A 23,718-nucleotide genomic window follows, 5' to 3' on the forward strand; every position below is an offset into this window, starting at 1 on the left:
CAACCGCACACTCTGCCCTAGGTCAGGCAAGAGGAGGAGAGCCAGGGGACCCCCAGCACCAGCCACAAGCCACCATCAGCCCTTCGCTCTGAAGACACATTTCTCCCAGGAAAGCCACTTCTACGCCCAAGCGCCAGGCACAGCACGAGGCTGGCGATTCAACCAAAGGGATGAGGAAATCATGGTTTGTAGTTAATTCTCAACTACGTAGACAAATGGCTATACATATTTATGATGGGAAATTTCATTATTTAAAAATTCCGCTGCAAATTTCTAGCTCACTCCATGAAGAATGCCTGCTGAACAGGTTGCAAATTAAGAACAATTATTTTTTTCTCCTGCATTTGAATGGAACTTACAGCTGAAGTCATTTAAAGGGGTTAACATCCACCTTAATTAAATATTAAAGTGTGCCTGTACCTGCTGCTATTGTTGCCCCCTCGAATAAGATATAACCTATTTTTGACAAGTTTTCATCTTTCTCTGTGGAAGACGCTACATGAAACCAAATCAGTGGCAAAGAGGAGAGTAATGAATAATCTATTTCATATTCCAACAGTACCCAGAGCTCGGAGTGGGAAAAATATTCAGTCAGATGATGGCAAGAGGCTGCTGGGTACCACATGACACAGCTAATGTTTAAATAATAATAATAAAAAAAAGCGATAAACAAATCATTAGCCCTTAACAGTTGTTTAATGCAATTTGTTAATGAACGTAATGGTGGGGACTAATAATGAAAGGAAATAAAAACGTCTAAACAGGCGCCAAGTTGCTGGCGATGCGCAATTATTTCCTTGTCAAGTTTTTATGATTTAATGAGCCCCTCTGGGACTGACGGCTGTCAGTCAGTCGTGACTTTTTGACACCATTACAACTTCAAATACAGCAGCAGGCAGGCTGTTTTCCTCGGATTTGAAATACTGAGATGATCTGACAGTTTTAAAGAAAAGATGTGCAAAAAAAAAAGAAAGAAAGAAAGAAAGAAAAAGAAAAAGAAAGAAAAGGAAAAGGGAGGAAGAGGGAGAGAGATAGTGGCTTGTCTTTCTTTCTCCACCCCCCGCCCCCCTTCTTTGACAGGGTAGATAATCTCAGGATGCTGTTTGGTAATGAAAACCCAATCACTGAGGTCATTATCTGATGAGGTTTTTGGAACAGGCAGGCTTTTCCCCTCTTTATTTCTTTACTTAATGATAACCCTCAATGGGCTTGCCCCGCATGGGACGGCCAGAGCTGCACAATTTTGTTCACCATTAATTTCAGCCTTTGAAGCTCAGGGCTCAGAAGCAGTAGCAAAGCAAACCCCCCACCAAGCTAGTTCCAAAATAAGACAATCCAGCCTGCCTTAAACAGAATAGCAAATGGCCCTCCCAGCCCAGGCCCGCAGCTGACGTCAAGCCCACGCCACTTGCAGGCGTTCGGCTGCACCGTGGAACATTTAAAACTCTTTACAACTTAAGAGACCTTAATGAAATTGCTTTGGACTCTGGAGCTGGGTTGCATCGCTTTATTTGCTCTGTCCGGAAAACTGGTCAGTGTGCATTTTTTATGGCAAAGGTTTCTTCCTTCTGTGTTTTCACCTTCATCCCGCCCCCCCACCCCACCTCCACCAACATCATTTTTTAACAAAGGATCCTAACTTGAGAAATTGTTATCAAAAATCATTTGACGTCTACATATTACGTTCCTAGAGGCTTTCCCAGATCTCTGACCTGTTTGGAACTGTGGCTTTTCTGCCTTTCCTGATACAGCAGGGAAGGAGAGAGGACAATTTACCTCCCTGGGGGCTCCTTTGAGCTTCTCCTGCATCATGGGAAGGGCCAGGCAGGAGTCTGGCATGTGTGGGGGAGCTTTGGGTCAGTTCCCTCACAAAGCGCTCCTGACCCCAGCCTTGGTGGCCCTCTGGGGTGGGCTGGATGGAGCTGATATGTCAAGGGTCACCTGTTTATCTTCTTCCACTCCCCAGGCTGAAATGGGGCAAAAGCTCAGGCAAGAGCTGATAAAAAGATAGAACCTGAAGACAAAGTCATTGAGAGGTGAGGAGGTTTCCTCCTCATCAGTTCCTCTACTTCTACATGACATCATGGTCTTAGTGATGGGTGTGATCTGCAAGTTTGGAGGATCAGATCAACCTTGGTTGTTTTCTAGCTTCTTAATGGTTTCTTATGTTAAGCACATTCAGAGTTCAGTTACCAGAATTAAGGATGCTTGTGGTGGGGGAGATCCCTGAAGCTGATAGGAAAATCAGCTCAGCTTCCTACTCCTTCGACATCCTACTTGGCTTTGCCAAAATCCCACACCATCCCTGCAAAGTAAAGGCTGCCGCTTTGTTTACACAATACTAAATGATTTATCTGCACGCATGCAGGCCCCAGCCTGTTTCGGTAAATATGATTTCTCGGGTGGATTTTGCCACTCTGCCTTTCCTGTCTAAATCATAGTGGTTCTCTTTCTGGGTTGGGGAGAAAAAAAAAATCTAGTGTTGTACCCAGGTGAGCTGAATCCATAGGCACAGGTGGTTAGCATTTTTTATGAAGGGAACAGGTTTTCTATTCAAGGATTCAAAGCATCCAATTATATTCAAAAAATAGTATGAATCCTGGAAGTGCCTATGAAGTCTTAAGAAAAACACATTTTGCTTTATAACTAGGGGAAGATGACCTCGGCTTGGGCAACTTGAGGCCTGATCATAAACGAACTCATTTCGAACGCAATACCTGGTTACCTCGGACAGAAAGAAACCAAAGAAAATCACAAAGCACGTTGGAGGTTTGAATACACTGTGACTTCAGGAAGGCTTTGCTAACAGTTATTAGTCAAAAACGCAAGCTGTCTTTTTGTAACACGCGGCAATCCCTTGTTCTTTCAAAGGAGGTTAGTGGGCATTTCCCACAGTTTATTTCTAGTGGATTGTCCTCCAGGACTCTACCATATTTATAGTCATATTTGAAATTTCACACTGGCGGAGTCATGTTCTTGCTCTTCCTGAAATATTCATGTTCTCTTTACATACTGGAATGGATGTGGAGAGAACCTTGTCAGACCTTTTGCATGTACGAGGGCTGCTTTTGGCCATGAAAATATTACAACCGAAAAGATACAGAGATGCTTACACAGGTCGGGGAGAGGAGGTCACAATGAGGTATTGGTACCCGGGCTTACTTTGCCAGCAAACTCTGGGGTATATGAAATTTTTGGAAGGCAAGGAAATTGTTCTTGTCACCAGTAATCCAAGTTGTGAAAAGCAGATATTGGGCAGTCTCAGGCAAAAATATTCTTGGGTTAAAAAAAAAAATTATGTCTAGAGAAGCAGGGCAAGTGTTAAGTCCATTTCCTGCACCACTGACATTAAATACCCACCTTGAAAACGAAAGCGCTTCAGCAGGTGACTACACTCACTCCACCCGGGCGGGTGCAGGTTGGATTGCTGTGGCCATTCACTGGCCCTGGCTCCTGTTTTTCTCTGCATTTTTCTCCTCAGACATCACAGAAGAGCAATTTGATGACAAGACCCACCCCTCAGCAACCCCCATGGCTGACTCATCTCGCCCTCTCCCAAACCATGACCCCTGACATGGTCCGCAGGACCAGGAAGAATGTCACCAAGGTTATTTCTGTCCATAGATGAAATCACCAAAAAGAAAACAAACCTTCGCCTGTCCCTGTGAAAATAAATCTGGGTGAAGACAAACCTGGGAAAGGAAACCAACCCACGTGCAAACAGGAATGGAAAATATTTGTACACTCTTTGCACTTCAGCTGAGCAGGGGTGAGGGAGGAGGGTCACTCAGGGCCTGTCAGCGCACGAGAATGATTCATATGACCATTTTGTCTTAATTACTCAGAACGACCCGCAGCGGCTGTTTATCAAGGAAGAGCGGATACATCAGTGTCTTCTGACAGAAAAAGTGATCGCCGTCAGGATGGTGATGACCAGGATGATGCCCAGGATGACAAGCAGGATGCGGCTCTGGATGATTCTAGGAGAGAGCAAAGGAAAAAGAAATCACACAGATTAGCAGAGGACATGCTGGCAAAGATCGTCCAAGATCAAGTTGGCAAATCAAATGATGGCTTTGCAGATGCGGGAGGGAGGTGTGCGCATATCAACATGCATGTGTGTGTGTGTGCGTGTGTGTGTACGTGTGGGTGTGACCAAGCAGCCTTTTGGTTCTACTAATGATGCACAAATGACTCCACAGAGATCATCCTGCTGCACTCGGAGAAACGCCTGCTGCAAAGCTAAGGGGAACCAATGGCTTCCGAGGCTCGGAGTGCTTCGTAGTCATCTTTAAGTGATCAAGGGCCCCATGTGAGCTTCTCTTTTTAATTTAAAAGGTGAGACAAGCCTTGCTTCTTCTTCTTCTTTTTTTGCAGTGTTTCCTGTTACAGTAAAAGACTCTCAGGAAACATATGTCAGTAAGGTACTTACCTGTACAAAAATACCTGAGGAAAAGTCAGAGAGACTTGGGGAGAAAAGGACAAGATTAAGAAGCAAGTGTCAAACTTGCAGCTCAGGCTGTGAAACCGTCATCTGTCACTGGGGCTCACGGTCTGTGCCTGATGCCAGGAGGAAATGTTACATTTGCTCCATAGCAAAAAAAAAAAAAAAAAAGATGGAAATGAGAAGTTATCCCAAGCACCCAGTGCCTCCTTGCTTTGGCTGGGGAGCCATCGCCTCTTGGGCTCTAACCTCCCCAGCTCTCGCTCTCCTGGATGCCCTGGGACCTGGGAACTGGGAAGGAGAACCTGAGTGGAGACAGCTCCATGGTGCCTACCTCATCCTGAAAAAAGAGGTCGAACATCAGAACGCTGTGGAGATTTTCAAAGGAAGCTATGTCCAAAGTCTCACCCATGTCTGCACTCCCAGAACCAGACAGAAATAGGGACAGAGTGCTGCTTGTTAGTCTGGTCCTTGGTCACCCCTGGGCAAACCCACTCCCGGGTCGTCCCCATCAAGCAGAAAAGGGGCTGCTGCTTTAGTCTAGACAAGGAACACTGCATGGGGCCGGGGGTGTGTGACAAGCAAGCCCCCTTTAAAAGAGACCCCACCTTCCTACTTCGAATTTTGGTGAAGAAGGGGTGTTTCTAGCCTTTTCCAGCTTTGGGATGAATTTCTTTCTGAGAAGGATGATCATATCCTGTGGTTGCAGTGGGGTCCTTCCGGCCCACTCCCTGCTCCCCCAAACCTAAATGCATGGATGGAGACGGCCACATCACACAAGCCCGGTCCCTGGAGGCCCGCGGAAGGACTAGCCCCCTCTCCTCCTGACAGGTTACAAAATGATCACATTTGCTGACACGTCTTCCGCAAAACTGCTTTAGTGCCTGTGTCCACTTTCCTGGAAGGAGATGAATCATCCTCTTGGTCCTCATTCATCAAGTAAGCCTCAGCTCAGAACTGTCTCGTTTATTTCTTCTCTTCCCCACTAGAAAGGCTGTGCCCCGACATTAATTCTTCTGTGCTGACAGCTAATTCAGACTTAACAGGCCGTATTTACTCAGGAGGCAGGAAGATACTCTGTCCCCCAAATAAATACATAAAACCAGGACCTCCTGGCTTGTGAAAGGGGGGTTAACAATGAACACAGATTAGTGTTACTTGGTGGCTCCGTTTAAAACCCAAATTGACTTTTCCCCCCTTTCTCTGGAAGGGGCAGAACCATCCTCTCCCCACCCCGTTTGCCAAGTCACTGTCAAAATCTTTATTTACCACAGTCACCAGCATCAGACATGCAAAGGAAATCAGCAAAATTGAATCGCAGCGGTGAAACAGATTAAAAGCATGAAAACTCTTTAAAATTCTGCCTTAAGTAATATACGCTCTCGTGTCTCGAGGTTGACAACCATTTTATTTGTGGGTTGAGGGCCCCCAGGCATCCATGATGCTAATTTATGAAGGATTAACTGTGGGTGTTACTTGTTTAATCGGAGGCATGGTTAGCGAAATGAATACACGGGAATCCTGAGGTCCTGGCTCATCCCGGTCTTGCCTAATTGGGCTCCCTCATCTTAAGGCGAAGAACTTCACAACGGATGTCCCTCACAGTTCACTGGGCACACAGCCCACCCCATGGGCCTCACGGCCGGCCAGAATGACTGAACTGTCCACTCTTTCCTGGTGCTGTCCTGGCCATTGTGGCCCCCCACACAACACAATAACTGGTGCACAGGCTGAAAGAGCCCATCCAGAACAGTGGCCCAGCCGTCGCTGTAATTATTTCTTTCCAGGAAAGGTGGAGCAGAAATCAGTGCAGGTTTAACTTGCAGGAGACTCTTGGCAGTCTGCGTAGACAAGACTGACATTAAAAGTTGAAGGTCGGGCCCTCCCTGGTGTCCCTGCGGGTTGGAGCGCTGCACTGTGAAGGTGAGCCAAGTAGTGAGTTCCAGTTTGATCCCAGCCCCGGAGGTGACCCACAGGGCGCGGCAGACCTCTCCTGACCCACCCTCTGCTCCTCTCAGCAGTGTACTTTGTCAGTCTGCCTGTTCTGCTCCCCACTCTGTCTCTGGTGAGTCCTCTCACTGCCCCTGCTCTTCTGGCCTGTTCCCCACTTCTGTAAACATAAAGAAATAAAATCTTAAAAAAAAAAAGTTGAAGGTTACCCCCAAAGAGGGAACTGCACACCATCATGCCTCTGAAAGTATCAATCAGTGGTAAGAGGGATCATTTTGCTTTCAAACCAAGGCTGGCAGATGTTACCAGGAAAGGCACAGAGGGGAGAAATCAGGAGCTGGAACAGTGTTGGAAGTAGGTTCAAAGCTGGTCAGTCCAGCAACCCAGCTTTGGACCTCAAGTATAGGTCCTGTAAGGACCAGAAAGCTGTGGGTGCCCTGGGGTGGATAAGACGGAGCCGGCCAGGAGGGGAAAGCATCCGCGGGTCCTTCCGTGAGGAAGCCAGGAGAGCAGGCTCAGCCGAGGCTGCCAGCAGGTACTGCGAGATCGGCAAAGCAGAAAGGAATGCAGTGTGGAGAGAATCAGAAAAACAAGCTGGGAAGAGGGGTTCCCAGCTAGTAAGCCGGAGCTGGAACTTTGGGGGAAGCCCAGAGTAAGTTCCTTCTAACTTTGGGCAAGGGGCTTTCTGTCCTGCAGGTCTGCAGCAAGAAGTCTTAATCTCCCTTTTGAGAATGCAAAGTGTGTTTACCCAGTAAATAACTTAAGAAAGAATATACACTTGAAAGAAGACATCCATTGAAACAGCTAGGCTAAACTGCCTCCAGGCAGAAACTTGTGCATCTGCAGGCTGCATTCTATTAAGGGAGCACACTGTGGCTTTAAAAGAATGCAGAGCCAAATTAAAAGGAATGTGGGCCCGAAACATCAAGGATTCTCCGCGTTTACATTATGAATCACAGTGCTGTTGATACAAGATGAATTAACCATTTACTTTGAGGCTGAACTCACAAAGTACTATTGAAAGTACTGATCCCCCTGTGGAACCTAGGGAGCGGCTAATCTTTCCATTGCCAGCCTCCTCCCCCTCCAGAAACAAGCTCCTGCGTGTGGCAGCCAGAATCGGAATGGCAGGAGACTTGTTCAAGGAAAGAAGGCAGGCACGGAGCCTGGCACAGCTCGAGGAGCCCAGAGTAGCAGCGTTACCAGCATTCACCAGTTCTGTTCTATGTGTAGGCACTTACCTGTCCCTTTGCTATGAGGCGTGCGTGGCCTTGTAACTTATTTTGTCAATGCAATGTGAGCCAAGGGGCTGGGTTTCACTCACAGGGGAAGGAAATTCACCTCAGTGTTTGACTTCGCAGTTGTCTCTTCCCTGATAGTTCTGATTTTGGTTATCTGTTGCATGAATTCTGGCACAGGATGGTGGGACCTCCTGTCTGGATCTCTGAGTCTCCCAGTGGACTTGTATAAGCCAATGAGTTTTGCAGGCTGCTTGTTACAGTCACAGAACATAAGCTATCCAGACTGATCTACTCCCATCCCCTTCTTCAACCATCCCCTTCTCCTAGGGTCAAGTTGAGGGAGGCTTTATGTTTTATGGTATTTCAGAGTCAAGGCAGGAAGGAAGCTGATGTGACTTTTTCCCTTTAAAGTAGGTTTTGCCTCTTCAAAAACCTTTCAAAGATGGGCCTCTCTTCTACCCCTATTTGGTCATAACACTTCATGGAAGACTTGGGAGCTTCTTTCAGTTATAATCATTGCCACTGTGTTGATGAATGACGAGTGATGAGTGAACTGCCATACAGAAGGGTTCGGAAAGCTTACCTAGACATCTTTTCCAGGCCTGACAGATGTTGGCTGCATTCATTTCTCTATTCCACCCCTAGCTCCAGTGATGACCTGAGAACTAGGCTAAGATGGTGAGTGTATTCCATGCCTCTGGCAACTGGATCAGGAGCAGACACATGGCCTAGACTCATCCAACAGAGTGAATTTCAAAAGCTTTGCTTGGAATATTGGGGAGAGTGGGATCTTGTGGTGTTTGAATGTTAGGCCTGGGATGCTGCAGACTTTTTATTTCCAAGGGAGCCAACCTAAGAAAGAAGCTGACCCAAAGGGGAAAGCAGAGCTGAAAGAATGGCAGAGAAATGGAACTCCAGTCCTGTAACAGGGTGAGTTTCTAGGAATTCAGGGACTGGTCCTACTCTGACCTCAGAGATACACAAAAGGCCCAGAGGCCCAGCTAATCACAATTCTCTATGCCTTGTGCTGAAATTGGCATACCGCCCTTCTTTTGGATTTTCAGTTATATGAGAATATAAATTAACTATTTTTTAAGTCAGCGCGAGTAGGGTCTTTTTTAGGTTGATGTTTTTATGTTGGCTCACTCAGATCCCAAAACCCAAGCCTTGATCTAATTCATTTTCTCTCTACCTCTCCCAAGAAGCACTTCCTGATCACACCCCTCTCCCATATTTCCCTGGGTCCCTCTCTTACCACATGGCTTCACAAGTTTCTTTTTCTGTGGCGCCTTCTGCACTAACAGGTGAATATTCTAGGGACTACTTTTCTTTGTCTTTTGTATCCCCAGTGCCTCCAACACACCTGGCATATCTATGCTCAAAAACAGGCTCAGCTGAGAAACCACCTCTACGTGTGCTCGCATGAAGGTTCACGTAGTTCTTCCTCTTCCTGGTTTCTAAGGGCTACTTGTAGCCAAGCACAGCTTCAGGAGTTAACTATTAGCTACTCTCCCATTAGGGATGCCAGCAGTGTCTAAATGTTTTACCAGTCTGCATTCATTAGCTGGTGAGAGCATGACACTCCACAGGTTCAGTGCCCCGTCCTGTACATGCTTCCGGCCTGGCCACCAGCCTGAATAATGATGCCCCCCCACCTTTGGGGTCTGATAGCACAGAAACAATTGACAGGACAATTAGCAACCACGAGAGCACCTGTAAACTCAGTACAAAGGAGCCAATACCTGCATCTCTCTAGGATCTTTCCCAAAACAAGCTGAAGGAAAGGCTCTCCAGGTTCTATATCCAGTTCAACATTAGCATCACCACAAAGATAAGCAAACCGTTAGGAGGAATGGTTAATTGTGATCAAGTCTCACTGACTTTCATTGAAAGTATCATTTTCAATGCTGTGTCCATGGTTATCTCTGAACTAGAGTTGCGTGGTTACTAGAACACCTGAGAATGCCCGTCCAGGGTCCTCTATGCCCTGCAGAATTTGTTTAGAAATCGGAATACCACCCAACCAGATAAAGAACTCTGGGAAATTTTTTTTTCCTGGAAAATCAAGAAAAAGGTGCTGTTTTTACAGGGATTGACTGTAGAGACAACGGAAGCCTAGAGTTGTTGGGTGCCAATAACACCATTTAGAAAGGGAGTCTGTTTGAGGGAAAGAAGTCAACCCAGAGCAACACTGAGCCCAGAGGTGAAGAAAAAGAGACAGATTCCTGAAGACATTATTTTACCCTTGGATACTTCTGAGTGACTGAAACTCAAAAGTCCCATAAAAACTTACCATTATATGATTCAAACAATTCCCTTTTCCTTTCAGCATGCTTGGTTGGGACTTTTCTCATTTTTCAACCACATTTATAGTTGTGAGTTAGTTGAATTGTGACACTCCCTGCCCCTCACCCCAATTTGTGTTCACCTAGAGCCTCAAGACATGCCCTTATTTGGAAATAAGGTCTTTGTGGATGCAATTCATTAAGGATCTTGAGAGGAAATCATCCTGGGTGTAGGACTCACACTAGTTCCAGTGACTCGTGGTGTCTATAAGAGAGGACACCGAGCAACAGAGACAAAGGCCCTTCAAGAACTAGGAGAGAAACTGGGAAGATGCCACCGCAAGCCAAGGAATGCCTGGGGCCACTGGATTCAGCAAGTGGCGAGAAGGGGTCTTCCTGAGACTCCTGGGAACTTTGGGACTCCGTGAACTCATATTTTAAACTTCTAAACTGTAAGAAAACTGTGAAAAAAAATCCAGTGTGGACGACTTTTGTTACGGCAGCCCTGGAACATGAATATAGGGAATTCTCAGATCTGGACAAGGATCTGGGCCATACTGTCTTGCCTTTCATGGCCGATTGTATTCCATGCATACACCCCTCCCCCAATGCTGCATGGTGCATGTACTATGAATCTGCACAAAGCCCTCCTCTGAGCACAGGACAATCCTACCTCCTGCCTCCCAGCCTGGTTCTTACAAGCTTTGCAGATAGCTATAAGGCTCACATCTTCAGGAGCTCTCAGTTCTCTCACCTCTGAATGAGGGTTTTTAATCTCTGAGCAGAGCAGGTAGCTGCCTGAAGCTTTGTGTGATGTGGGATCTGAGGGGACATGGTCCTCAAGACTCTGCCCTCTGGGACAAGCCATTTAAAACAGGAAGACAACCAGATATTTTCTCAGGGCCAGTTAACTAAACCAACATCCACCCTGAATGGGCTACACTTACTGACCTGAGTTTAGGAGTGGCCAGTTACTTGGGAGTCCTGAGGGAATGGGACAAACACAGCTCATTCTCCAGTGAGGAACTATCTCCTCAGGAGAAAGGAGCTATTCGTGGAGCCCAGTATACCCAGGTTAGGTTCTGAGTGAGGACTTTCTTCACCCCATTTCCAAATTCCTACTTAAACAACTTTTTCTCTCAAAAGCCAGAGAGTAAATGTATTGGTTTGCTAAGGCTGCTATAACCTGGCTTAAGCCCAGAAACAGATTACCTCACAGTTTTGGAGGCTGAGAGTTTGGTGTCAAGGGGTAGGTGGGGTGAGGTCCTTCTAGGGAGGCTAAGGGCAATCTGTTCCATCTGCCCAAGTTTCTGGAGGCTTGCTGGGAGCCAACATTCAAGGTTCCTTGGTGTCAGAAGCATCACTGCGATCATGCGACCTTCTCCCGTTTTGACCATGTGTAAGGAAATATTCCTTCTCAGAAGGGCACTCCTTGTACAGGATTATGGGGCCACCTTGCTCAGCATAACCTCCTCTTGACTAATTACACTGGCAAGGATCCTATTCTCAAATAAGGTCACATTCTGAGGTACTGAGGGTTAGAACTTCAACGTACGAATTTCAGGGACAAGAGGGGGGTGGAGAGAATATAATGTAGTTCATTAAGTAAATACTGCAGCTTGGTGGGTCATAAAGTCCCTATTGCTCTCCTCAACTCTGTCCAGGTAGCACAAAGGCAGCTGTAGCCCACGGGCCAAGAGTGAAGACGGATGTGTCCAAGTGAAACCTTCTTTGGAGTCATACAATGTTTGCGAGTCAAAAATTCTCTGCTTTTGGTAACTTTCCCGCCTTTTACAATGTAAAAATCAACTTAATCTCGAGGGCCACAGCAAACAGACAGGCTACATCTGGGCTAGCTAGCCCTGACCGGCTAAGGCGGCTGTTCTCCTCTGGAGAAAATGGTGGCTCTGGGACCTGAGGGGCCTGGAAACGCAGAGTCCCTGCCCTGTGGGAGCTTCCATGTCTCTTAAAGCGCAATCAATCACAGGAGCCTGACGACAAAGGCCGTAATTAGAGTAACACTAGGGCCAGGTTCATTTGCTCTGTACCCACTTTCCTGGATTGGCCCGGGTGACCTGAGGCTCGTCACTCCACGACACGTGGGTTTCAGCTTCTTCCCAAGTAAAACCAGCCAGCTCACCAACCACCCCGGGGAGAGGAGGATTAGCTCATGAAAGACTAGAAGGCCTTTGAAAAGTTAAAGGTCTTTACATAGGTGCAGTTGGGAAGTGGCTCTGTGAGAGGAGACACCATTTCAGAAAAGGTGAGGCCCATGAGGAACGTTGTCTGACGCCAGAGAAGCCATCTGGGAAACTTCTCGAGGCTGGAAGGAAAGTGGAGGCTGGAGTCTAGGATGCTGCTGCCTCCTCAAGCCTGCGGGCTTCTCCTCCCACCAGCTGGTATCTGTCTGGACCTCACGTTGACACTCTTCTCAGCAGGCCTTTCACTGAGGTGGTGGCATAAACATCAAAAGTGACAGAGACGGCGTCCCATTGGCTGGCTTGGGGATACCTTCCCAGGCTGGGAAGGCAGCCAACAGGTACCTGTCAGAGCCCACTCGTAAGTCTGATGGGTTTTGATCAGTGACATGTAGTTACATTGCATGCCGTGTTGCAATGTGTACATTAAATTTCGGCCTGGGACCAGGGCCACTGCTGTTTTTAAGTACGGACTCCATGACAGGGGCCCTGGACAGGGGCTGTGCTGGCTGCTGGGTTTCAGGGAGGATCAAGGCTGCCTGCTTCCAGCAAAGGGCTTGGAAAGAACTTCGAGAGAATTAAATGATGACACGCTAAAACCAAGGTACACGCATATCCCTCACCAGCTTGCAGATTGCTAGAGCAGAAAAAGGTCTCCACACCCTGGTCTAGGTGTTTCCTTTGGACTTGAGGACTCAGAAAGCCCGAGGCCCAACCATCTGGGACACAGCCTGCCCTGAGCCCTTGTTCTCCATGCGGCCAGGGCCACCATGGTACAGCTGCAGTGGCCAAATAATAGGGGTCAGCTGACAAGTTAAAGGAACACAAAACCCAGAGGGGCCCCGCCTTCGCTGAGTCCAAACCAGTCCCACTTCATGCGCTAATGGGCCCTGAGATAGGTTCCAACTCCAGGTGGACACTGAGGCAAGAAAGCGCCGCAGAGAAGGCTCCTTTTTTTGGAAACAAAACTAGTCAACTTCAAGGGCTGCCCTTCTCTCTGAGCTGGTCCTTTCTACTGTTTTAGTGTTCAAATATCCTTTATTTTATGGGGTGACGGTGATAGTAGATGGCAGGTTTTTTCCCCAGTGTCCTTATTTGGACATTGGAAATGTTCTCTCTCCTTGGAAATTACTCTACTTTGGCAAAATAAAAGCTGAACAAACCTTTGTCAGTCTTCTATGTAAAAGTCCCAGTCCAAGAAATGTGAGTTTGTGAACCGTGGAACTGGAAAATCCCTCCCAGCTGCACTCCCTGGGGACTCCTCCTCAAGCCCCTCCATTGTGGTCTCCATGGTGACGGCGGTAGCAACAACATCAACAGCAATGGAGGCGTCCCGGCAACACCCGCACCAGCAGCTCTATCAGCTGAGCATTTACTCTGGGCCAAGTGCTGTTCTGGCATCTTCTGTCTTATGCTTTGCTGAACCCTCACTGTAACTCGGTCAGTTGGAGTCTATTAGCACCCCCATTTTTACAAAGGAGGTACTCGAAGTCCCAACCCACATCTCTAGTTTTATCCTCCAGCCCTGCAGGGCTCAAAAGTATGTACGTGTTGTAGACTGGACTCTCCTTGAGTGTTGGAAGGATAATTCTTTGACATCTTCATTTTTATAGTCTCCTGAGGCACAGCCATTGGGTGCACAAGGTAATTTCTGAAAGTACAGAACACTAATTAACCAAAGTGAACCCATCTCTTAGTGCCTAATGGAAATACACAGTAAATTATTAACATAATATTCATTTTTATTCAGTAGCCTATCTCATCAGCTTCCTTCCACCACTGGCCCCACCGGCTGAGACATTTGAGTCTCTCTCCTGTACGTAAATGCACAACCACCTGCTTCCTTGCTAGACTTGGGGACACAGGATGGCCATCGTCCTCTGGGTTGCCCATGTGACTGCCCATGACCCAGGGAGCTTGTCCCATATGTTCTTATATTAATCTACATCACCCTGACGCAGCCAAGGGATGAGTGACAGGAAGATTCCAGGTCACTGAAGATTTAATTTAATGTGTCTGTTGGAATAGCGGGCTAGATAGGGAAGACCATTAATGGGGAGAAGCAGCTAGATTCACCATGTAGCCTGGAGAAAAGACGAAAGTAAGGGGCTCTGTTCTTGCGTTCGGTCATCCATGAAAAGTAATGAAGGAATGTGTCCCAGCTATTCTCCACAGGAGTTATGGGCAATGATACAAGTTCTACACAGACTGAAAAAGGCAGAGGATTTTTTCTGGTCTTGGATGTGTATTGCATATATGATGCTGTTTGATCTCCATGATTACTAGGGCCCAGATTTGATGGCTGATGCCCAACAGGTGACCTGGGCAGGGTTCTCAGTGCAAGGTGAACCATCATTGGTGTCTGAAAGGGGATGACCCCCTCTTCAACTGCCAAACTGCTTCTGACCTTCTCTCATCCACTTTCTATTGGTGTCTTGGGTGAATCTGGGTCCTGCCCTGTACCATGAGACAATCTTACTGGCCCCCTGTATGAGCCACACCTCAGTTCTGCCCTGGATGGGGTCCCTCCGTCCTCTTCGAAGACCCCCTAGAGAATTGACCAGCAACTTTCATTTTTGGCACCAAACTATCTGGATTTGAACTCAGGATCTACTGCACACCGGGAAGATACCCATGAGCATGCCTCAGAGATTATGTCCTTTCAACTCTTTGTGAGCAGATGTTCTTTATTCTATGAAGCAACAGATATAGAGGTGCATAGTATTTTTTTCCCCCAAGGTCCTTACTTGGACATTCCAAATGTACTGGCTTCTTGGAAGTTATGCTACCTACTTGGACAAATGGAAAGTAGACCATCTTCCTTCAGCCCTCCGTGTAAAAGGAAAAAGAAACATACCACTACAAGGAATCTGGAATTTCCAAAGACCCAATGCTTTGGTTTCCTCATCAGGAAAAGGAAGCTAACAACAGCAGTACCTGAGTCAATGAATTATGTTAATAAATATAAGAGTTGTTCAACATGAAGCATTAGTTCAGTGCTCAGCCATAGCCACTGTTCAGTAAGGAACTACAATAATTATTATCATTTCATTCCTGTAATAATTATCATTCCATTCCTATTATTATCACCAATCTCCCACAATGTGTCCTGAAATGCCTCCTTGTTTTGCTGCCCCTTCTGTCCCCAGCAGACAGACCCCCCACTTCAGATGCCTTGGCCTGGGAAGTCTGAAGATTCATTCCTCTTAGATTCCTGCAGGGCAAATCCAGGCATTGGCCCCAATTAGCTTGGCTTGTTGGGTCCAAGCTGAGTCACTCACCTGTGAGTCCTGCCGTCAGCTGCTACTCAGTCACCCAGAAAGGTGGAGGCAGACTTTTCCAGTTCTGTTAGTTTCCCTGGGGACACCCCTTGACAGACAAGATGCTTCTGGAATATCACATTGGTGGATACCAGCCTGCTTTGGCTTTGACACGATTTTCCTGCCAGATCCAACGTTAGATACTTATCTACCAATAGTCACAGATTTATACCATTTTCGGTCTCAGCGTCAGTGGGAAAACATTTTGGCAGAGGTTTATCAGCTGCTTGCATTTCTGTCAACTCTTGAGGGATGTGGTTACGTTTTCTAGATCAAAACATCAGAACTTCTCTCACTCCTCCAGGTCTGGTTCTACAGCAAGCCGAGTGGGATCTGCCTGCCATCCTGCAGCTCCTTCTCCTCAGATCCTTTTCTCATCCCTTGGTCACTTTACTCTGGCTCACTTTGTCTGTTTTCCTAGGAACTCTGTCTTCACTATGTTTCCTAATAGACAGCCCCTCCACAGCCCCAGCTTCCGTGGCGGGACCCAGCCCTGGGCTCAGGGAACAGTGTTTCTCCCTTTGTCCCCAGTGCAGTTGGAGGGACTCCTGCTGCTCTGTCTTCCTGGTGGGATGGTACATGTGACACCCAGCACTGCCTGTGCAAGCCACCCTATCGCCTTCACAATCTTTTACCTTTAACTGATTTTACATCCCCCAAAGCAGTATGAATCATTTCTGAGCAGGTGAACTCCAGGTTAAAAGGGCCTCCTCTGAAGGCTTAGTAATGATAAGCAGCGTGGTTGACTCATAGTTCTCTGGGCGGGAAGCAGGTGGGGTGGAGTGGAGATCAGATAGCAGGATCCCTAGGTTTGTGCAGGTGAAGCCATGTCACCTGCTGGCCTGGGATGTGGCTGCTCTTCTCTCTCACCAAGGTGGGAGTCCAGCAGTGAGGTCAGGGAATATCCTTTCTGAAGGCTGCAAGTGTCAGAAAAGGGACTGAGAAACCAGTGGTTTTGCCCTTTTTCTAGATGGGCAGCGGAGCTGCTGCGGACTGCTGACCGGCCACTATGAGCTCAGCGAGGCTGGATCTTCTGACTTGCCACTGGGAGCCAGCATTGTGTTCTTTCTGTGAAATCTCTCAAGTCTGAAATCCTGGCAACTAAGTAAAAGTTATCCAAACACTGGGTGTCGGAACAAAGAACACCTGTCTGTGCAGCAGACTCAGCCCTCGGGTCTTCAGTCCTGACCTCTGACTAGCGATTAAGGAATAAACCAAAGGAAGGGGTGTGTGGGTGAGAGCGGTCTTCCCCTGCCTTACTGGAGATTCCCTTGGAAGTGGGAAAAGCTCAGCGCTTCTGACCCTGCAGAAGTCTGTGCGAGCATCACTAACCATGTCGGTACTGAGAGCCGCCAACTTGGCCTATAACTGATCTGGGTCAAAGGGCAGGGAGAGGTCAATGGAAGCCACAAACCAGGCCTCTGGCGAGGTAACGGAGAGAACAGAGAAGGACAGGGCTGGACCACATGTCTGCAGCCCACTCAACTTTCACATGCACAGCGGAATGCCCCTGCGAGCCTGGATGACGATTCTCAGAGGATGGTGTACATTTTGCATGTGATAAATAAATAAATAAATACATACATAGAGAAATAAATAAACACATACAGAAATAAATGAATGAATGAATGAATGAATGGATAAATAAATAAATAAATGAATAAGAGAAACATGGAGCCACCCCCAGTCAAGGTAATCACCCAGTAGCAGTAGTGGCGGCGGCAGTGGGGCTGCTGAGCCCAGGCATGCACACAGCCCCGGCAGGTGCCACCACCCGACACCTCACTGGCAGGCCAGGCCTGGGCCTGAAATTCAACCAATCACTGCTTGACAAACTTTCCACCAATCAGAAGGGCACTGGTGCAAGCCTTGTTTGCATACAGTGAGCCTAGCCCCGCCCAAATTGCCCATCCCAGCAGGCTCTGGGCAGAGCTCCTTCGACTGGAGTTGATGCTCCTTGAGCTGATACCCTAGGACTGAGAAGCGCCCCCATACATGTGTGCTGTAACACTTGAGCTACAAATCAAGACCTTCCACACAGTGCTGTGCCACGCCACTAACCCTGTAGCTGTCAAAGGGCTGCAGAATCCGGCACTGCAGTCACCACGTGCATCATCTTACCAGCCACTTGGCCTTGAGGGACAACCATGCAGTCCCTGCCGGAGGGGAGTGGCCCGGAGAGGTTTGCAGGACTGTCCCTACTCCCACCCATATGTCGAGTGGTGGTGTGAAAACAAGTAAATGTGCCTCGGTCTCCCTACCACTCAATTGGTAGTAAAAAGTCCTAAACACTTCTGAGGGTGGATGCTGTGATCTTGATAAAGAGTCAAGAAATTGCCAGGGCTGAGCGTGGACTTTGAACACTTCCTCAGGTCCTTCATTTAGTTGCAACGAATAGAAAACCAACCACGAATCCGAAAGTATCTTTACAGACGGAACTAAGCCAAAAGCCACCCTGACTCTTATCAAGTAGGAGCCACTCTTCCCTTGGTGATTCTTTGGGCGCTCCCCAGCTTTATCGTTCACACGCGGATGGTGCCAACCTCGTCCCTAACTGGCTATGTACAACACGGGCACCTCACAGTTAGCACCGGTGATGCCAGGTTCTTGCCATAGGGACCACCTGCCTCCCTCCTGCTGAAGATGCTGAGAAATCCAGCTGAGACAAAGTGTTGTCCACGGAGGCTAACGACTGGGGTCCCTCCCTGTTGGAGACTCTAGGGTCTCCCCCACAGCTCTTGGGGGGGGGGGTTGGTCCAAGGAGTCCAGCCCAGAATTTGCACATGCGCTCTCTGCTGTGCCTGGCGCAAAGCCACCAGTTTACACAGAGGGGCGGTAAGAGAGACGCAGTGGAACTCGCATTTCCTGTGAGGATGCTCTTGAACATGCTGTTTATTACCCTGCACAGCTTGTGTCCCTGCCGTGAGGTCCCACGGGAAGGTGTTCTCTCTCATCGGGGTAGGGGCGAGAGCCTCGTTTTTATCTTAGAGGTACTGACTCCTGTCACTGAAACCATCTCCCTGCTCAAGTCGCCGGCCGGAATGCCCCAGATAAATTGCGGCCCATCTCTCAGCCCATTCCACAGTTAGGGCACGGTCCTCATTCCCGACTGCATTTTCACAGACAGAAAATCGTACCGTGTATGTTTAGGTAAATTGCTGTAAATGCTTTTGGAGCCAAGACAGGTTTATATGCCGACACTGAAGAGCCAGGAAAACAAAAAGGATTCATATTCTTGTGGGATGGCTATTTTAATGATGCATAGCCCTGAACAATTCTGTACTGTGTGATACTTGGATGGCGAATTTGCCTTTTGACCAAAAGAATAGCTTATTTTCCCACTTTTTCTTGAATCTCCGCTCATAGCCAGCAAGGGGTGATTGCCAGAATGAACCCAAAATTGGGACTTGGGTCCCTGGTTTCCTCCCATTGACAACTGCAGTGGATCGTGGGTTCCCTTTGTGCTGGGGATTTACAGCAATCGTCCTAAGCACATGGACTTCTTTTGTGAAAGCGGAAGGCTTTGCCAGCCAATGTAGGCTGCACATATGCTAGCCAAAATGTTGCCACGGTCACGGACTTTCCTCGAACAATCTGCAGCCTGTTTCTCTCTGTATATATTTAGTTTTTCAAATACTTTAAAGCCTAGAAAACAATCATAGCTGAGGCCATTTCTGAGGTGGCACAAAAAGAACCTACTCAGAGACAGATAAAAATAATGAGAATCTTTCTGTCAGGAAAGATTTAGAAAATATCACTGGCATTATTAAAATTTAATTTTTTACTCGGCTTTTTGGTTCCCGGTTCCAGTGATAATGAGCAGGACTGCACACCTCCGCCTTGCTAGTACTTGTTTGGTGCAATAAATTCAGCCTTCCAGTCTGAAGACATTTCAGACAACAGTTCTGACTGCTATAGGCTTATTTTTTTTTATGCTGTGCTGTGCTTTGAGTCTTCCTATAAAAACCAGTTCATGAGATAATTTTCCACAAGGCCAGTGGAACTAATAAAAATCAATTTTGCCCAACTGGTTCAGAGAAATCTTGGGAATAGTCAAGGCAGAACTGCGAAAAGGGGGGGAAGAACAGAATCAATGTATTCACTAATGGTTTACTTGATAGAGAACCATCAAATTAGCTGACAGGAGACACTTGGCTGCAGGAATGTTCTTTTTGGCCTGACCAGAAACCTTTTAAGGGCCTGTGGAAGAAACATTCTGCCCAGTGGGTGGAATTGGAGTGTTGGGATTCTTCTAAGAGTTGCCCAGGTCCTGGGGGACAACAAACTCAAGTTGGGCCTGACAGGCGGTAGCTCGTGCTGGAATCTTGTCCAGACCTTCTTATGTCACCAAAGCTGTCTCTGTGATTGGGTGGCCAGGGCTTTACACGAATGGCTCCCAGTCTACAGGGCTCCATATTGGGATCAAAGGCTCCATATTGCTTTCTGATCCCTCAAGTGACTTAGTACGGCACCCCCTCCATGGTTACCTACCCAGGCTTCCAAGGGGTACCTTCCTTATAATCTGGAAGCTAGGGCTGAGTGTGGCATCCCACAGAGCATCATGTGTGAAACACACACCTTGACGGCCAGCTATAATCCATCAGTACATGACACTCATTAGGGTGTCTACAAACAAGCCTTTGCAGGGGTAGGGTGGGGAAGAAAAGGCTGGAACGAAATGCCTCTCAGTGTTAGTGTTACTTTAGGGCAGTGGGTGTCCTTTCTCCTTTTTTTCTTTCTGTATGACTACATTATCTTGTATATAATCACATAAATGCCATTTAAAATAATGCTAAATTGAGAACTGGGTAAATTGGAAAAAGGAACATAGGTACAGCGTGGGTATATTACCGTTTGGTTCTGGCTGGGACTGCAAGGTTAGTCACATGACGTTCTCTGGCGCAGAGAACAGTAACAGGTACACTGTCTCATAGTCTAGTAAGTGTGCAATAACACTGTACCTCAAATGTTCATGTGAGTAATAATATTTTATTACCGAAACATGCTAACCATCACTTGAGTTTTCAGTAAGTTGTAACCTTTGCCCATGGAGGATTTTGTAAAAATCACAGTCTCTGCAAAGCACAATATAAAATGAGGTGTGCTTATAATGAATTTATTTGCAATGCAGTACAATAATAAAGTTTGAGGGAATGTTGTGAGGAAGAGAAAAATAATGGTATAAATGACTATCTCATCATTATTTTGTGCCTTATACTACTATCTTAATGGAGGTCACACAAGTTCTTTTATTTAAGCCTTATAACAAATCTAAGATAAAGGTATTAATGTTTCCATTTTTCAGAGGAGGAAACTGAGGCTTAGGGAGGTTAGTTTGTTCAAGATCACACAGTTAGAGGCAAAGCTGCTCTTCAAACTTGGGTCTGATCTCGAAAGTCACCTACTATGCATGGAAGAATGCATCTTCTGTACTAGCTTATTTTGCAAATTGGAATAAAATCAACAATAACACAACTTTTTTTCCTAATTCATAGGTCCTGGTGCTTTTCAAATTAGATTGCACATGCTAATTTGCTAGCAGAGAAAAGACAAAATTCCATAGGAATAAGGTGACTTGGAAGTATTTTATACAACAATGATGACTTGAGAGTTGCCACAGATGCTACCTGGATACTGATAATTTTCAAAGGGAAAAAAAAAAAAAAACAGACTAAAATAGAATCAGTGCTAAAACGACACAGAACAAATTTGGTCTTGATTGTGAAGATGCATGAGAGTCTTGTCCTGGTCATTAAGACCACCACTTTTCTTGTTTATAATAAATCAGGCAAAAGGTGTAAATAATACACATATTATGATTCTAATTTTGGGAAAACAAAGACTATAAGCTTGAAACAAAAGATATACATTGAAATAAAAGTAATGATTATGTCTAGGTGCTGGTATGATGGTGATTTAAAAAAAGTTATGCTGTTCACCACATTTAAAATTTTTTTTCCTAATGAATACGCATTAGTTTTCCAGTCTGAGAAATAATCTAAACTTCCCACACATACACCAAAACATCACTTTAGGCCTTGGATAAGATTACAAAATAAATTCTGCATTTTGTGGTTGCTTGAGTTCTGCTAAAGTAAATTAATTCGCCATGTATCTCAGGTTTTAAAGTGAGGAGACACCCAATTTTCTTCTCTGCAGTGACAACTTATAAATCATCAGGGGTCAAGAAGCAGGATGCGACACAGTGAACTTGGGGGAAAACAATACCATGCCTGGGTCTGTCACGATACTAGAATGACAATCGCGCCTGGTCCGATTCCTAGAATGTTCTTATTGTTTGCACAGTGGCCTCAGAAACAGACCCCTGCCTCTGCTCAGAGCACACAAACTATAGCTTAGCAGAAAAGGGCTTCCCTGTTTGGAAAGACAGGACCCAGTTCAGATTTCAAGTAGTATCACCATGAAAGCTATTTTTAAGTATCTAATTGCATTTGTAGCATCTGGCACTTTGCACTTTTTTTTTTTTTTATGGTTTCAGCATGATACATGTTCCCCCAGACAAACAAACACACGAGAGATTAAGTGGGGAACATTGGCGTGATGTTAAATAGCCCCAGTATAGGAATATTGTAATAGGCCCTAGAGATTATTCCGGGGCCAAATAAAACATTACCCAATGTACAGAAACTTGGAGGGGGGTACTTGGCCAGTGCACAGCTTCAGATGCATGCACTGATAGCAAATGCCAACATTTCAACTTAAATCAAGCCTGGAGCCCAGAACATCGACACGCTGCCTTTCAGCAGAAGATCACAAACAGCACAAATCTGGGTTTCCTGTACTAATTGGGCGGGTTTTCTAATTTGCTTATGATATCTGCCGCATGTCAAGCTAATCTTCCTTCGTTTATCTCCTGCCACTGTCTGAAATAATCCTCTTACTCTGGGTCTGTCCTCAGTATTTTATATCAGATAACACTTGCTTCCTCACAGCCACAGCCCTGTGCTCCCTCATCACTCAGTGTCCCACAGTTACTGCAGAAGCCTCTACAGACAGAAGAGAGGCAAGGGAACTAGGTTACTTAGGAGGCTTTGAGTAAGTTACAACGATAAAATAGGCACTAAACAGCACTAATTAACAACTGAAAGCACGATCTGATAACTGTTTTGAAAAGGCTGAGACAGCTAATTTTGCTTTCTGAGACAGGCAGGCCAAACATTTCAGGATATTCAACAGTCTTTGTATTTATTACTACAGATATCCAGACTTGGTTCAAGAATTTTCTTTCTAAATACACGAGCCTTAAAGGCTCCAGTAAATAGTTAATGACACAGTCAGAAGGTTTAATTGACACAGGCAGTCAAAACCATTTCAGGAGGCTAACTGCCCTATCTTGTCTCAATTTGCACGTTTGATTAAAAAAAGTTTTAGAGGAGGAAATGCTTTAATTTTCATAAAGCAGGATAGCCTAGAATTCCAATTTTTAAACATATACTAGGAGTGTGTGTGTGTGTGAACCCAAACTACTGAGGGTGTTACTGAGGGGAGTCAGGCTTTTCTCAGGTGGGCTTTTCTCAGGTGGGCTTGGCTAGGTGGACCACTTTCTTCCTCTAGGGCCCTGTTACCTTACCTTCAAATTGTTGGCCATGGGGTGTGCCAGGACTGGGGGCTTCTAAGATTCCCCCAGCTACTGTGTCTACCTACAGACATTAATTGAGACTGTCTTGTTTTTCTCTTAAATACCAGTGTCTTCTAGACAAAACTCAACATCTCTTTTCCCCTTCTCTGCAGCATAATATATCTGAAAACATTTTCCTCACATTTCAGAGGTTACTGAAGGGGAAAAAGTTACACTGTCTAATCCTACTTTATAGGAGTTTGCTCTTTTATTAGAGAACAGACCCAGAACGGTGATCAGTAAGGTATAAGGCCCCAAAGTATGTGTGTGGGAGGGGGGGTGAGGGGAGGCGCATAGGGGAGAAGGGAAGAAGGAAGAAAGAGGCCGCCTTCAATGCCTTGTGGAAATGTATAAAACAAGCAGAGAGATAGTCCTTTGCCAAACACCATCATAAATTTTTTATTTGGCAGCTAACATTCTCACTAGTTTTCTTGGCAGCAATTGGGACCTTTAGCAAGAAAGGTGCAAGAGAAAAATACCTTGTTTAGAGATGTTTTCAACACTTTCTGGGATTTTTCAGGACTTCCGCCTGCAGCACATTTCTACAACTACAGTCTCCAATCACCTGATGAGTGGGTGGTGGGGTTTAACTTTCTTATTTGTTAAAGAAAGAACTGAGAGTGAGAGAAAGTGAACAGGCA

General features: G+C 46.2%; 1 protein-coding gene across 3 annotated transcripts in view; it reads right to left on the reverse strand.

Annotated features, from left to right (window-relative positions):
* Positions 1 to 1,032: 1,032 nt before the first annotated feature.
* The window catches only part of VTI1A (vesicle transport through interaction with t-SNAREs 1A), a 307,337-nt gene continuing 284,651 nt past the window's right edge, over positions 1,033 to 23,718 (reverse strand). For 2 of the 3 annotated variants that reach the window (XM_012723716.1, XM_004680434.2), the window contains one exon: positions 1,033 to 3,980. In XM_012723716.1, coding sequence (XP_012579170.1) covers positions 3,887 to 3,980 — 94 coding nt within the window. In that variant the 3' untranslated portion in view covers positions 1,033 to 3,886. The remainder of the gene's footprint in view (positions 3,981 to 23,718) is intronic. The other variant, XM_012723717.1, reaches the window with a different exon arrangement.

This window comes from Condylura cristata, unplaced genomic scaffold (genome assembly GCF_000260355.1).
Source record: "Condylura cristata isolate star-nosed mole 26May11 unplaced genomic scaffold, ConCri1.0 scaffold00011, whole genome shotgun sequence".
Classification (NCBI taxonomy): Eukaryota; Metazoa; Chordata; class Mammalia; order Eulipotyphla; family Talpidae; genus Condylura; species Condylura cristata.